This window comes from Stenella coeruleoalba, assembly GCF_951394435.1.
Source record: "Stenella coeruleoalba genome assembly, chromosome: 17".
Taxonomy (NCBI): Eukaryota; Metazoa; Chordata; class Mammalia; order Artiodactyla; family Delphinidae; genus Stenella; species Stenella coeruleoalba.
Genome location: NC_137163.1, coordinates 173,865 through 190,445, shown reverse-complemented (window position 1 = coordinate 190,445; position 16,581 = coordinate 173,865). Strand labels below are relative to the sequence as shown.

The 16,581-nt window shown below is 46.9% G+C and overlaps 1 protein-coding gene across 5 annotated transcripts; it reads left to right on the top strand.

The window, feature by feature from the left end:
- The first annotated feature begins 318 nt into the window (after nt 1-318).
- ZNF34 (zinc finger protein 34) lies at nt 319-15,263 on the top strand. 5 transcript variants are annotated; one of them, XM_079901156.1, is made up of 7 exons: nt 319-388; nt 7,273-7,595; nt 7,676-7,728; nt 8,000-8,178; nt 8,468-8,594; nt 8,993-9,103; nt 11,148-15,263. In XM_079901156.1, the coding sequence occupies exons 4-7, from the start codon at nt 8,146-8,148 to the stop codon at nt 12,509-12,511; spliced, it is 1,635 nt and encodes a 544-aa protein (XP_079757282.1). In that variant the 5' UTR covers nt 319-388; nt 7,273-7,595; nt 7,676-7,728; nt 8,000-8,145; the 3' UTR covers nt 12,512-15,263. The 5 variants fall into 5 exon arrangements, with proteins under 5 accessions (XP_079757282.1, XP_079757279.1, XP_079757281.1 ...); XM_079901153.1 differs by lacking the exon at nt 7,676-7,728 and having other exon boundaries at nt 8,092-8,178; XM_079901155.1 differs by lacking the exon at nt 7,676-7,728.
- The last annotated feature ends 1,318 nt before the right edge of the window (nt 15,264-16,581 follow it).

Sequence of the window (16,581 nt, the reverse complement as noted above, 5' to 3'; positions counted from 1 at the left end):
GAGAAAAGGCGTGGCTTTCTGCCTTTAGCTGCAAAGGAAAGGGCCTGCCTGAACTTTTGTTGGTTGCAGTGCCTTGAGTTTCACTGAAAAGGAGAATTACTGGCAATCTGCTGGTCACCAAAGCCGCCGCCTTGCCTTCGCTGCGAAGCCTGGGGGTCGTGGTTCCAGACTGCCACCTGGTGGCAGCGTTCCCGATCTACGATGCAGCTTCTACTTTCCTCGAGGCGGCCGACCACCGAGACGCGGCGTCCGTTTCCCAGAGCGACCCTAAGGCGTCTTCCGCCGGGATCCGGGAGGAGGGCACGTCACTTCCGGTCGGGTTTCGGTCGGCTGGGCAGGAGCAGCAGGCGGGGCCTGGTCGTGCAGGCTGCTGTTGGGCGGCGCTGAGGTGAGTGTGGGTCGGTGGGGGCGGGGGCGGCGGCGGCTGGGCCTCCCGGGAGCCGAGCGCGGACCCTCCCTTCGACACCGAGAGCTCCCGCCCCGGGTCCCACTGCAAGACCCCGAACCCTACTGTTCTCCCCCGGTCGGGGTCGTTGCTTGCCAGGCCCCTCTCCCGCCGCGGAGTCTCCGTCACCGGTCCCAAGCCAGCCCTGGGGTCTCTCCACCGGACTCCCCTCCCGGGTCGCCCCAAGGGGCTGCTTCCGCGGCGCGAGATGCCGCCGGTAACCAGGCGCCGCGCGCGCCGGCCTCGCACTGTTGTGCTCCCCTCTCCCCCTCCGCCCCCAACTCGTTCCGCCCCCGGTACCCTCCTCGCGGGTCTCCAGCTCGGGGGGTTCATGCCCGTGCACACTCCCGTCACCTCCAGCGTCAGCCCGCCTCCGCATTTCCCCCGCGGCCCTGCGGGTCCCGCCCCCCGCCCCACCGGACGTATCTCCGTTCCTTCCCACCCTTCTGCTTCTGGCCCACGGAAGCCTTTCTCCCAGCAGCCAAATTTTTGTTTCTCTTTCTAGAGGCTTTTATTCAAGGTCTGAAACCTTTTTATTTGCCCCATTGTTTTGTGCCTTTAAAATGTGGCATTAAAAAATCCTTTTCGTTAAAACTTAAGTACAGAGAATGGATTAGCAAACGTCAGGGACTGGGATTGCCACTTCTCTTTTTGCTAGTTTTTTCAAACCCACCCACTCCCCCGCCCTTTTTTTTTGTAATTTAAGAAAACTGTTAAAAACCCTGGCGGTCCAGTGGCTAAGACTCTGCACTTCCAATGCAGGGGGCCTGGGTTTGACCCCTGGTCGGGGAACCAGATCCCACATGCCGCAACTAAGAGTTCGCATGCCGCAACTAAGACCCGTAGCAGTCTAAATTAAAAAAAAAAATCTACTTAGCAAATTTCAAAGTATATAATACAGTATTGTTGATTATAGTTACCTGGCTGTTAATTAACTCTCCAGAACTTATTCATCTTGCATAACTGAATGTTTGTACTCTGACCAACATGTCCATTTTCATTAATCCCCAAACGCTGGCGACCACCATTCTACTCCTTGAGTCTATGATTTGGACTGTTTTAGATACCACGTATAAGTGAGATCATGCAGCGTTTGTCTTTCTGTGTCTGGCTTATTTCACCTAGTATAATGCTCTCCAGGTTCATCCATGTTGTTGCCAATGGCAGGAATTCCTTTTTTTATGACTGAATAATATTCCATTGTATATATATGCCACATTTTTTTCCCCTTGTTTTTTATTTATTTATTTTTGGCCACATTTACTTTATCCTTTCATCCATGGACAGACATTTAGGTTGTTTCCATGCCTTAGCTGTTGTGAATAATGCTGCAGTGAACACGGGAGTGCAGATCTCACTTTGAGCTCCAGATTCCATTTCCTTTGGATATATACTGAGAAGTAGGATTGTTGGATCATATGGTGGTTCTACTTACAATTTTTTGAGAAACCTTCATACTGTTTTTCATAGTTGATGCACCAATTTACATTTCCACCAACAGTGTGTAAGGGTTCCCTTTTCTCCAAATCCTCACCAATGCTTTTTTTTGCTTTTTTCTTTTAAAAGGTAAAGGATGTTCTTTTTTAAAAAATTAATTTATTTTTGGCTGCATTGGGTCTTCATTGCCGCACACGGGCTTTCTCTAGTTGCGGCAAGCGGTGGCTTCTCTTGTTGTGGAACACGGGCTCTATAGGCGCGCGGGCTTCAGTAGTGTGGCACTCGGGCTCAGTAGTTGTGGCTCACGGGCTCAGTAGTTGTGGCGCATGGGCTTAGTTCCTCCGTGGCATGTGAGATCTTCTCAGACCAGGGATCGAACCCATGTCCCTTGCATTGGCAGGTGGATTCTTAACCACTGTGCCACCAGGAAAGTTCCTCTTTTGCTTTTTGAGAGTAGCCATTCTAACAAGTGTGAAGTGGTATCTCCTTGTGTTTTTTTTTTAATTAATTAATTTTATTTATTTTTGGCTGCATTGGGTCTTTGTTGCGGTGTGCAGGCTTCTCATTGCAGTGGCTTTTCTTGTTGCATGCAGAGCACAGGCTCTAGGCACGTGGGCTTCAGTAGTTGTGGCTTGCGGGCTCTAGAGCACAGGCTCAGTAGTTGTGGCGCACGGGCTTAGTTGCTCCATGGCATGTGGGATCTTTCCGGACCAGGGCTCGAACCCGTGTCCCCTGCTTTGGCAGGCGTATTCTTAACCACTGCGCCACCAGGGAAGCCCCTCCTTGTGGGTTTTTTTAAAATTAATTTATTCATTTATTTAATTTTTGGCTGCATTGGGTCTTCGCTTGCACATGGATTTTCTCTAGTTGCTGAGAGTGGGGGCTACTCTTTGTTGCGGTGCGCGTGCTTCTCATTGTGGTGGCTTCTCTTGTTGCAGAGCATGGGCTCTAGGCATGCGGGCTTCAGTAGTTGTGGCATGCCGGCTCTAGAGCGCAGGCTCAGTAGTTGTGGCGCACGGGCTTAGTTGCTCCATGGCATGTGGGATCTTCCTGGACCAGGGCTCGAACCTGTGTCCCCTGCATTGACCGGCGGATTCTTAACCACTGTGCCACCAGGGAAGCCCTCTCCTTGTGGTTTTGATTTGCAGTTCCCTGATGATGAGTGATGTTGAGCACCTGAGCATATAGCTGTTGGTCATTTGTATGTCTTTTTTGGAGAAATGTCTATTCAGGTGCTTTGCCCACTTTTAAGTTGGGTTATATGGTTTTTTGCTATTGAGTTGTGTGAGTTCCATATATATTTTGGATCTTAACCTCTATCAGATATGTTGTTTGCATGTATTTTCTCCCATCTCTTAGATGCCAGAAAAATAACTCTGTTGATTGTTATTTTGCTGTCAGCATGTTTTCTTATACCTCTACACACTTAATAGTGTTTCTGTATTTTAAAATCTACTTATGTATCATACTGTTGATATTCTACACTTACCAGTTTTACTCAGTCTTATAACTTGTGTTCTGTCTCCTCTGTGACAGTGATGTGTTCATTCCTTTCAACCACTGTGACCTTGCCTGTTCCCTGATGATGAGTATTGAGGTTGCTCCCTTTTTTGCTTGTACACAGACATGCAGGAACATCCTTGTGTGTCTTTTGTGCATTGGCAAGAGTTTTTATAGGGCGCGTACCTAGAATTAGGTTTCCTGACCCAGGGGTTTGCAGAGTTTCAGCTCTACCGGGTGGTGCCTGATCGATTTCCAGAGTGACTACCAGACTACCTACGGGACTCTGAGAGTCCATGTTTCTCATGTTTTCAGCGGACCACCAGGGAATTCCCTTTTAAATTTTTGATGGTTTGTTTCTTTTTGTTTTGTATATTTAAATATATGCTGTATACTTTTATTACATATGTTTGAAAATATTTTTTTTCACCTTGCAGTTTGCTTTTAAGTTTTTAAAAATACTTCTTTACTTATTTGGCGGCGCCAGGTCTTAGTTGTGGCACTCGGGATCTTCGTTGCCACCTGCGGGATCTTTAGTTGCGGCATTCGAACTGTTAGTTGTGGCATGTGGGATCTAGTTCCCTAACCAGGGATTGAACCCAGACCCCCTGCATTGGGAGCGTGGAGTCTCAGCCACTGGACCACCAGGGAAGTCCCAGTTTGCTTCTAATTTTGTGGTGTCTTGTACAGAAGGTTTTTTTGATGGAGTAAAATTAAGCAACTTTTCCTTTATGGATGATGTGTTTTCTGTATTATTTCCTTATAATAGCTGTAAACATTTTAAAGAAACATTTAGGCCTTCAGCCTGTCTGAAATATATTTTTGTGTGCCGTGGAAGGCAGGATCTAATTTTACTTCCCTGTGGAAATTCAGTTGTGCCAGCTTCATTTATTGAACGGTGCATTGCTCTTAACATTGCAAGTGTGTCATTAATATATGCGTGGATCTGTTCCATTATCCTCTTTCCTGTGCTCTTACAATCAGCCCTCTGTATCTGTGGGTTCTGCATCTGTGGATTCAACCAACTGAGGATTGAAAGTGTTGGAGGAAAAAAAATTGCAGAAAGTTCCAAAAAGTAAAACTTGGATTTGCTACACCTAGCAACTTTGTATAAATTTTTATTTATTTATTTGTTTATTTGTTTATTTATGGCTGCGTTGGGTTTTCGTTGTTGCGCGCGGGCTTTCTCTAGTTGCGGTGAGTGGGAGCTACTCTTCATTGTGGTGCGCAGGCTTCTCGTTGCGGTGGCTTCTCTGTGTTGCGGAGCACAGGCTCTAGGCATGCGAGCTTCAGTAGTTGTGGCACGCGGGCTTTAGAGCGCAGGCTCAGTAGTTGTGGCACATAGGCTTAGTTGCTCCGTGGCGTGTGGGATCTTCCCTGACCAGGGCTCGAATCCATGTCCCCTACATCAGCAGGTGGATTCCTAACCACTGCGCCACCAGGGAAGACCCACCTGGCAAGTCTTTACATAGTATTTCCATTGTATCTACAACTATTTACATAGCATCTACATTGTGTTAAGTATTGTAAGTAATCTAGAGATGATTTAAAGTATACGGGGGATGTGTATGTGTGTGGGTTATATGCAAATACTATGCCATTTTATATAAGGGAGTTGAGTATTTTTAGATTTTGGTATCCTATTGGGGTCCTGGAATCAATTCTGCATGGACACCTAGGGACAGCTGTATCTCACTTTTATTACCACAGTCTTATAATAAGACTTGATATCTGGTAGGGCATGGCTCTGCCTTAGTTCTTCTTTGGCATCGCCTTGGTTAATCTTAGAGCATTACTCTTGTGATATTTAGAGTCATTTTGGTCAGATATCATGATATGTCCCGTTGCAGTTTTGCTTGTACAGAATTAATAGATTCATTTGGGGAGAACTGACATTTTTGTGATATTGAGCCCTCCTGTTTATGAACGTTGTCTTTTTCTCCATAGGTTTTGTTTTTTTATGTGTGTGTCCTTCAATGAAGTTTTATCATCTTGTCCATAAAGTTACATTTGTTTTGTTAGATTTCGTAGGTGCTGTATAGTTTTTGTAGCTGTTAGGAATGCTGTTTTTTTTGGTTGCTGATTGTTAGTATATGGGAGTAATATTAATTAGTCTATTGACCTTGTATATGGCAATCCTGTTGAACTTTTATCATCCCAACACTAGGTTGATACTCTCGGATTTTCTATGTAGGTTGTCTTTTTTCTTCTTCTTCTTTTTTATTTTGGTTGCGTGGTGGCATGTGCAATCTTAGTTCCCCAACCTGGGATCAAACCCGTGTCCCTTGCAGTGGGAGCACGGAGTCCTAACCACGGAACTGTAGCTTCTATTTCTTTTTCTGTGACTTAATGCATTGGCTAGGGTCTTTGGTACACTGTTACGTAGCAGCTGGGTGAGGGAGCAAGCATCTGCCTCTTGTCGCTGACTAATGCTAATGCTTCTGTTGTGTTCCCTTAGCGTTGTTATGAAACAGACTTGAGTGCTAGGAGTGCCAGGGTCTTGGCCTGCACTCTGAGAACCGCCACTCTTAATGTGTGGTATGTAGAGTTGTGTTCCCTTTTTTGTTCTTAATAGTATTTCCTTTCCCACCTTTTCCCCTTCCCCACATTGGACTTGCCAGACATTTGTGTATTTTATTAGCATTTTCAAAGAACCAAGTTTGAGATTATTTTCTGTTTCTTTAAACTGTGTTTATTTTTTTTCATCTTCTTTCCTTGAATTGCTTTCTTATTCTGTGCCTGGTTTCTTGTTGAACGCTTAGATTATTATTTCCATCTCTTTGTTAAAATAAGTGCATTAAGGTTTCCCTTAGGTAGTCTCTGTTTCCATTTCCACCTTAATTTCCATTTCTATGTTTTTCTTGAAGGGGGGGTTCTTTTTTAAATCAGATACTTCTAGTGGAACAACAATATGAAAGTTTGCCAAATGATATCAGCCTTTGGAGCTTTTTGTGTTTTATATATATATATATATATATATATACACACACACACACACATATATATGTATATATATATATACACACACACATTTTTTAAGATTTATTATTATTATTTTTTTGTGGTATGCGGGCCTCTCACTGCCGCGGACTCCCATGTTGTGGAGCACAGGCTCCGGATGCGCAGGCTCAGCGGCCGTGGCTCACGGGCCCAGCTGCTCCGCGGCATGTGGGATCTTCCCGGACCGGGGCAAGAACCCGTGTCCCCTGCATCGGCAGGCGGACTCTCAACCACTGCGCCACCAGGGAAGCCCATATTTTTTATTATTTATTTATTTTATTTTATTTATTTTTGGGTGCGTTTGGTCTTAGTTGTGGCACGCGGGATCTTTTGTTGCGGTGTGCGGGCTCTTTGTTGCAGCGTGTGGGCTTCTCTCTAGTTGTGGTGTGTGGGTTTTGTCTTCTAGTTGTGGCGTGCAGGCTCCAGGGCGTGTGGACTAAGAAGTTGTGGCACGCGGGCTTAATTGCCCCGTGGCATGTGGGATCTTAGTTCTCCGAGCAGTGATCAAACCCACATCCCCTGCATTGGAAGGCAGATTCTTTACCACTGGCCCACCAGGGAAGTCCCTGGAATATTTTGAAACTTTCTTTTTTGCCTGGTGTGTGTTGTTTCTTACAATTTCAGTGTACATTTTGAAAAAGTGTATTCTCTGTGCTTTAAGTAAGTATCCTCTATTTGATCCACTCATTTCTGAGGGAAGTGTGTTAAAATCTCTCATTCCAGGGGAGGGTTTGCACGTTTCTCTTTGGCACTGCACTTAGCTTTGGCTTTCTACGCTTCAAGGATTTGTTTGTAGATACACATGTTTGTAATTACAGCTTTTGGTGGATTTTTCGTTTTATTAATACCCGGTGTCTGCTTTTGTTCCTAATAATGATTTTTGCTTTCAGTCTTGTTTTGATTGGTATAAACATCGCTAAGGCACATGCAGCAAAGCATGTTCAGCTCGCAAACACCGTGCTAAGGAGAAGAAGGCAGCACGGAGTGCAGAAGGCATAGCCCCTCTGACAGAGTCTGCAGGGCGCTGATCTGTGCTGCCAGGAGCCCGGCAGAGGCTCTCCTGGGAGGCCGGCAAGTAGGCAGAGCCTGCAGCGGCGGCAGGGCTGCCAGGGCCTGGTTCTGTGGACCGGGCCCCTCGAGCTGTGTGTTCGGGTTGTCAACTCTGCTGTATAAACGTCATACTCCAATAAAGAGCTTTAAAGATACAGAAAAGGTAAATATAGCTATTATAGCTTTATTTTAATTAGTGTTTCTTTGGTCTGTCTTATATTTAGCCTTTCTGTGTTATTGTAGGTTATATACGTGCATTTTGTGTATCTAATTGGAGAGTCTTGTGCTTCCAGTAGGTGAGCTTAATCCTTTTACTTCTAACTGTTACACATCCATTGGTCTTGTTTTTACTAGTTTTGTATTTTTTGCCTCATCTTTGACTTTGCTTTATGCCTTCTATTGATTTTTTTTTCGTTTAACTCCTTTTTTTTTCCTCAGCCCTTAATGTGTTATCTTTCTTCTTTCATGTAAAGTGAATGACTGTCTCCATCCTCCTCTTGAATGAGACTACTTGGTGCCCGGGAGGAGGTGGGGGCAGATGACCTGAAATGTTGTACGTGTCTGCAGGGAGCAGAGTCTGCCCGGAAGGCCGAGCCCTGAGGCTGCGGCTGCAGGAGGGGCCCGGCTGGACCTCCACATGTGCCTCTCTCTTCCCTCAGCACCTGAGTGACTGGCTCCTGCCTCAATCCCCGGGAAGCCCAGGGTACTAGGCGATGGCAGCTTTGTATCTGTCTGCCCTGCCCCAGGTGAGCATCTGTTTTCCCCAGAAGGCGTGAGGTCTTCTCCCAGGGCTTCCCTGTCTGCTTGGCCTCAACAAACACTGTCAGGCGTCTCTGCTGTGGGGCGCTGAGAAGAAGAAGGGTGACCCTGGGAATCCCCCAACCTCCCTGAGTGAGCTGGCTCAGCAGCCAAGGGGTCAGGTCACCCCCTAGGGCCACGCTGAGGGATCAGGCCTGTGATCACCCCTGTGCTGCTTCTCTAGCCCGGGCCCAGCCTGAGCCACGCTTGGGCCTGCAGCAGCTCTTGTTGTTCCAGGCTGAAGTGACCTTCGAGGACGTGGCCGTGCTCCTCTCCAGGGAGGAGTGGGGCCGTTTGGGCCCTGTTCAGAAGGGCCTCTACAGGGATGTGATGCTGGAAACCTACAGGAACCTGGTCTCGCTGGGTGAGGCCCCTTCCTGGGATGCAACTCAGGGAATAGTCCTGGGGGCTCAGGGCTCAGCAGGGGCTGGGCTGGGGGCCTCATCCCCTGGGCCCAGAGATGGGTGTCACTGACCCTCGTCCCAGGCAGGCCTGGTCTGCACAGAGGAGGGCCCTGGGTGGGGCTGGGTTCGCCAGCACCAGATAAGACTGCCTCCCTGCTCCAGGCCCAATGTAGGTGCATCTCCTGGTGGAGAGAGTCCTCTGTGCTCAGATCTTCATCTTCATGACCACATCCACCTCTCCAGGGAGTTTCCAGACTTCCCATCACCCCCTGTACCTGTGTGTCCTCTCCCCCGCCAGCCCCAGGGTGAGCCCACACTGTGTCCTTGGCATCAATCCCAGGCCCCGTCTCCTTCCCAGGAGCTGGACCTGCAGGCCCCAAGCCAGAGGTGATTACACAGTTGGAGCGAGGGGATGAGCCGTGGGTCCCGGACGTGCAGGGGAGAGAGCGACCGACCATCGATGGCTCAGGTGCGTAGGGGGGCTGACTTCCTGACTCACTTGCTGAACAAGCATGTGTGGGGGTCCACGATATGTAGTGTCAGCCGACTCATGAATTTGGAGGAGGATGCATTATGGCCAGTGCAGTAGCCCTGGGAGTGGCCTCTGCTGAAACCCAGGTCACCTTTGCCAGCCTGGGTGCCACAGTGGGGTGACTTTTTCTTTTAGTTGAAGTATAGTTGATTTACAATATTCTGTTAGTTTCAGGTGTTCAGTGTAGCGATTCAGTATTTTTACAGATTATATTTCATTTAAAGTTGCTACAAAGTAATGGCTATGTTTACCTGTGCAGCACAGTATATCCTTGTTGCTTATTTATAGGGTGATTCTTGAGCTGAATCTTCTAGGAGGGTAAGAGGGGGCAGTGTTGGTGGAGGAGAAGAGGGGAAGGCACTCGGGTGTGCTGTGAAGGAAGGCCAGACCCCCAGGACTCCATGGAGCCCTGCTGTCCAGGGCTCATGCCCTCTGAGGGGCGTCAGACCGTCAGGCGGGGCCATAGCGATGGAGAACATCGCTTCGTTTGCTCTCTTCTAAGTTAACCTACTAGATGATTGCAGGCTATTATAGGAAAGGGAGGGAGTACACATCACCCCAGATTTCAGCACCCAAATACAAATGTGTTCCGGTGTGTACATGCTGTCCATTTTCCAGTGAAGTCTGGTCTGTACCTGCACACAGACATCGCTAGGAATGCAGTGATCTGTGTGCATTGAAGGGTCGCTGGATTTTTCACTGAATGCATTTCTATTTCTGTGCGCATGAGCTGCGGTCACTGCTCTCAGTGGAAGTGCTATGGGGAATGGTGTGCTGTGGGGAATGGTGTCCTCTGGGTTCATTGCCACAGAGAATGCTGATGAGTGACTTTTTGCAGGTGTCTTGCTGATGTCCTAGGAAGGAACTATTGGCTCAAAGAACTTGAATTTCACGTTTGTAAATTTATTTATTCAAATATAAATACTTACAGAAATGGGACAGACCCTATTTACAGCTCAGTCGATTTTTACGAAAATCCATCATCCAGATCAAAATAGAGAACATAATCTAGTTCCCTGGGAGCCCACAGGTCCTCCTCCATCATTTCTCACTGCTCCCCACCAGCCCTTCTATCTGACTCCTATGGGGCACCTGCATGTGGTGAGCCTGCCATGTTGTATGGAGTTTGTTCAGTCTGTTCGCTGTTCTGTCGTGAACACACCACAAGTATTTTCCATTGTACTTCTGCAGGGCATTTGGTTGTCCCCATTTTGGGGCTGTGTGTGTGTGCGTGTCTTGGCTCACAGAGAATGCATTTCTGGTGAGTGTAGTCCTGCAAGTGGAGTCACTGTGTGCCTCGTCAGGGAAGAAAGGGTGGAGACATGGGCCTCAGACTTGAGGGCATCCCGTGTTACATCTTGAGTTTAAGGCGCTGGTGGCTCCCGGCCTCTCAGGCCCCTGGGAAGAGCCCTGGGAATGGGCGTGGCCTGCTAGGGAGGGCTGAGGGACCCAGCCTCTGTGTGCTCTACCCTCTCTTCCTCAGTTGGCATGAGCTCTGCTCTCTGCCCTTCTGGGGAGGCAGCTGGTTTTCCCACCATGGATTTTGGGGTGGATTAGCTATTGTTAGGCAGCCTTACACTCGCTCAGCTTTAATTTCTTTGTCAGATATCCTTCATGAGTTTTGGGACCCCTCCTTGCTCTGGTTTCCATGATGCTATGAAGCTTCCATCTTCTGTCCTTTTGTGATGAGGATAGGTATCCTGCAGTCCCAACCAAGCATGCTCTGTGGGCAGAAGGCAGGCAGGAATGGTGTGGGTGTTAAGAGTTGGGCGGATGCTTGTGCTGCCGCGAGATTGCAGCCCTGGGCGAGGCTTTTAAGCCTCTGGGCTCCAGGCTCTCATGTCTGCAAGACTTTGGAGATGGTGTTTTTGTGACTTTGGAGATGATGGAGATGGTACTTCACAGGTGGTCAGCAGCATCTTTATACCTTCCTTCCAGAGTCAGAACAGGTGACCCTGAGGTGTTCCATTTGTTGTTTCAGCTCATGGGACCAGGACTGAGAATCAGGAGTTGACTTCAAGCGAGATGCTCTATGGGGAAGAACTGGACCGACTCAGGGGGAGTTTTCTCCAGGGACCTGAGCCAGGAGAAGCCTGTGAGCATGTCAGGGAGCCAGAGGGGAGCATGGACGGGCCTGTGGAGCAGAAAGGCCCCAGACCAGTCACACTGGCCAACAAGGAGAGTGGCCTGGAGTCTGGGGGAAACCTCAGGTTGGGGTCAAGCACTCTCCCTGATCAGAGACCTCACAAATGCGATATATGTGAGCAGAGTTTTGAACAGAGATCGTATCTTAATAACCATAAGCGTGTACACAGGTCCAAAAAAACAAATATGGTGCGTGATTTAGGGGAAGTTTTCACTGCAAATTTAGTTGTTAAAGAAGATCACAAAATTCCTATTGGAAAAAAATTGCATTATTGTGGTTGCTGTGGGAAAGCCTTCAGGTACAGTGCTAACCTTGCCAAGCACCAGCGGCTGCACAGCGAAGAGAAGCCTTACAAGTGCGACGAGTGTGGGAAAGCCTTCCACCAGAGCTGCGAACTCATCAATCATCGCAGGATGCACTCCGGGGAGATCCCCTACCGCTGCGATGAGTGCGGGAAGACGTTCAATCAGAGGCCAAATCTCATGAAGCATCAAAGGATCCACACTGGGGAGAAGCCCTACAAGTGTAGTGAGTGTGGGAAGCACTTCAGTGCCTACTCATCCCTCATTTATCACCAGAGGATCCACACTGGAGAGAAGCCCTACAAGTGCAACGACTGTGGGAAGGCCTTCAGTGACGGCTCAATCCTCATCCGACATCGTCGGACTCACACTGGAGAGAAGCCATATGAGTGCAAAGAATGTGGCAAAGGCTTTACCCAGAGTTCTAACCTTATTCAACATCAAAGAATTCACACTGGAGAAAAACCCTATAAATGTAATGAATGTGAGAAAGCCTTCATCCAAAAAACCAAGCTTGTTGAACATCAGAGAAGCCACACCGGAGAAAAGCCCTATGAATGTAATGACTGTGGCAAGGTTTTCAGCCAGAGCACCCACCTCATCCAGCATCAGAGGATCCACACGGGAGAGAAACCCTACAAGTGTGGTGAGTGTGGGAAGGCCTTCCACAACAGTTCCAGACTCATCCACCATCAGAGGTCACACCACGGAGAGAAGCCGTACAAATGCACTGATTGCAAGAAAGCCTTCAGCCAGGGCACATACCTCCTGCAGCACCGGAGGATTCACACCGGGGAGAAGCCGTACACGTGCGGCGAGTGTGGCAAGGCCTTCCGGCACAGCTCCAACATGTCCCAGCATCAGAGGATTCACCTCCGGGAAGACTTTTCCCCATGACTAGGGGAGGCCCCTGAGGTCTGCTGTGCACTTCCTGCATGTGACCCACCCAGCCCTTTACTTGCTGTCCACATAGTGTTGTCACAGGTGAAAGAGCATTTCTGTCTAATTAAAAAAAGTCTTAAAACAGAAGCAGTGCATGGTCACTTTAGAGAAATCGAGTGAGAAACGTAAGCAAACAGGAGAAACTCCTGTAGCTTCCCCTTAGACAAAGAGAACTCACCACCACTGCGCCCGGTGTAGGTTTCGTCCAGACACACCAAACAGCATCCTCTAGAGAAGTACTGTGGTGCTTTCTGTGCAGCTCGTTTCCTCAATCCTAGAAAACTCACACTGGAGAGATCTATGTGTTTACATTGTTTTACACATTGTAAATTTAAAAAAATTGGCATATTGTTCATACTTTTCTGTATCACTTAGTAGAATTAATAATTGCCTTTTTTCTTGTGGTAAAATAATATACAATGTTACATGTACCATTTAAGCCATTTGTGACTGTACAACTCAGTGGCATTAGATGCATTCACAATATTGTATAGCTATCAGCAAATCTGTTTCCAAACTGGTTTATCTGAAACAGAAACTCTGCACCCATTAAACAGTAACTCTTCACTCTCCCCCTTTCCATTTTTCTGTCTCAGAGAATTTGCCTATTCTAAGTACGTCATATAAGTGAGGTCATACAACATTTGCCCTTTATGTCCTGGCTTATTTCACTTAGCATAATGTCCTCAAGGTTCATCCGTGTTGTAGCAGGTGTCAGGACAACATTCTTTCTTTACAGCTGAATAATAACTGCACTGTTTGTAGATACCATGTTTTGTTTACCCATCATTTGTTGATAGATTACTTGGGTGTTTCTGCCTGTTGATTATTGTGCATAATGCTGCTATGAACATTGGTATACAGATCTGTACTTGTACTTTCCCTACTTTCAGTACTTTGGGGTATAATCCTAGGAGTAAAACTGCTGGATCATATGGTAATTCTATGTTTAAATTTCTGAAGAATGGCCACACTTTTCCACAATGGCAGTACTATGTTATATCCCCACTAGCAATTCACGAAGTTTCCAGATTCTCTACATCCTTGTCAATACTTGTTATTTTTCCATTATTTTGTTCATAGTCATCCTAATGGGTGTGAAGTGGTAACTCACTGTGGTTTCGTTTTGCATTTCCATGATGACTAATGATATTGAGCATCTTTTCATATGCTTTTTTTTTTTTTTTTTAAATGGCTTTACAATCTGGCTTCAACCTTTTTTTTTAAAATTTATTTATTTATGTTTGGCTGTGTTGGGTCTTCGTTTCTGTGCGAGGGCTTTCTCTAGTTGCGGCAAGCGGGGGCCACTCTTCATTGCGGTGCGTGGGACTCTCACTGCTGTGGCCTCTCTTGTTGCAGAGCACAGGCTCCGGACGTGCAGGCTCAGCGGCCATGGCTCACGGGCCCAGTTGCTCCGCGGCATGTGGGATCCTCCCAGACCAGGGCTTGAACCCATGTCCCCTGCATCAGCAGGTGGACTCTCAACCACTGCGCCACCAGGGAAGCCCTCATTTGCTTTTTGACCATTTATTTCTGTGCCTTCTTTGGAGAAATGTCTATTCAAATCCCTTGTCCATTTTTGAATTGGGCTGTTTGTTTTTGTTGTTGAGGTGTAGGAGTTCATGTATTTTGCATAGTAATCCTTTATCAGATATACTACTTGCAAATATTTTCTCATTCAGTGAGTTGTCTGTCTACTCTCTTGATAGTGTCCTTTGATGCGAGAAGGTTTTAATTTTTATGATGTTCAGTTTATCTATTTTTTCTCTTGTTGCCTGTGCTCAGGGTGTCATATCCAGGAACTCATTGCTAAATCCAAGATTATGAAGATTTGCCCCTACATTTTCTAAGGGATTTTATATTTTTAGGTATTATGTTTTAGTCTTTGATCTGTTTTGAGCTAATTTTTATATGTGGTATAAGATAAGGGTCCAACTTCAAATTTTTCTACGTGTGGTTATCCAGTTTTCCCTGTAACATTTTTGGAAGTCTTTTTTTTTTTCCCCCACTGAATGTGTTAGCTTAAGCTGCCATAACAAAATACCACAGACCAGGTGGCTTAAAAACCAGAAATTTATTTCTCACATTTCTGGAAACTAAGAAGTCCAAGATTGGGCTTCCCTGGTGGTGCAGTGATGAATAATCTGCCTGCCAATGCAGAGGACATGGGTTCGAGCCCTGGTCTGGGAAGATCCCACAGGCCACGGAGCAACTAATCCCCTGTGCCACAACTAGTCAGCCTGTGCTCTAGAGCCTGCATGCCACAACTACTGAAGCCTGTGTGCCTAGAGCCTATGCTCCTCAACAAGAGAAACCACTGCAATGAGAAGCCTGCGCACCTCAATGAAGAGTAGCCCCTGCTCGCCACAGCTAAAAGAAAACCCTCGTGCAGCAACAAAGACCCAACACAGCCAAAAATAAATAAATTAATTAAATAAATTAAAAAAAAACAAACCAAGTCCAAGATCAAGGTGTTGGCTGATTCAACTCCTGGTGAGGATTCCTTTCCAGGCTTACAGTACAGCCGCCTCATTGTGTCCTCACTTGGTGGAGAAAGATCTCAGGTGTCACTTCCCTCTTCTTATCAGGGCACCAGTCCTATGGCATTAGGGCTCCACCCTATGACCTCATTTAACCTTTATCACCACAGGCCTTACCTCCAAATACAGTCACATTGGGGGTTAGAGCTTCAGCTTATGAATTTTGAGGGGACACAAACATTCAGTTCATAACAAATGGTCTTTGGCATCCTTGTCAAAAATCGATTGTACATGCAAGGGTTTATTTCTAGGCTCTATTCTCTTCCATTGGTTATATGTCCTTATGCCAGTATCACACTGTTTTGATTAGTGTAGCTTTGTAGTAAGTTTTGAAATCAGGAAGTGTATGTCCTCTAACTTATTAATTAATTAATTTGGCTGCACTGGGTGTTAGTTGTGGCATGTGGGATCTTTAGTTGGGCATGAGAATGCTTAGTTGTGGCATGTGGGATTGTGTTCCCTGACCAGGGATTGAAGCAGGGTCCTGTGCATTGGGAACACAGAGTCTTAAGTCCCTGGACCACTAGGGAAGTCCCTACCTGTTCTTTTTTAAGGTGGTTTTGGCTGTCCCTTGAGATTCCATATGAATTTTAGGATGGGTGTTTCTCTTTCTGCAAAAAAATGTCATTGGGATTTTGATAGGGATGGTAGTGAATCTGTAGATCACGTTGGGTAGTATTCTGCCTCAGTTGACATGATTAAGTGGGGTTTTTTCCTCGTTTTATTAACGTGATGTATTACAATGGTTGATATTCATATGTTGACCCTTCTTGCATTTTGGGAATAAATCCTGCTTGGTCATCATGCATAATCCTTTTTAAATGGGGATTAAAAAAATTAATTAATTTGGCTGCGCCAGGTCTTAGTTGTGGCATGCAGGATCTTTGTGGCGGCATGCGCGATCTTCAGTTGTGGCGTGCGAACTCTTTTAGTTTTTATAAATTTTATTTATTTAGTTTTGGCTGCGTTGTGTCTTTGTTGCTGCGTGCGGGCATTCTGTTGTTGCTGCGAGCGGGGGCTACTCTTCCTTGCGGTGCGCAGACTTCTCATTGCGGTGGCTTCTCTTGTTGCGGAGCACGGGCTCTAGGCACGTGGACTTCAGTAGTTGTGGCACGTGGGCTCAGTCGTTGTGGCTCACGGGCTCTAGCGTGCAGGCTCAGTAGTTGTGGCGCACGGGCTTAGTTGCTCCATGGCATGTGGGATCTTCCCGGACCAGGGCTCGAACCTGTGTACCCTGCATTGGCAGGCAGATTCTCAACCACTGTGCCACCAGGGAATCCCGCGTGTGAACTCTTAATTACGGCCTGTGGGATCTAGTTCCCTGACCGAGGATGGAACCCAGGCCCCCTCCATCGGGAGTGTGGAGTCTTAGCCACTGGACCACCAGGGAAGTCCCCATGCATAGTCCTTTTAATATGTTGCGTTTGGTTTTCTAGTATTTTGTTGAGGATCTTTGCATGAATACTCATAAGGGTATTGGTCCAT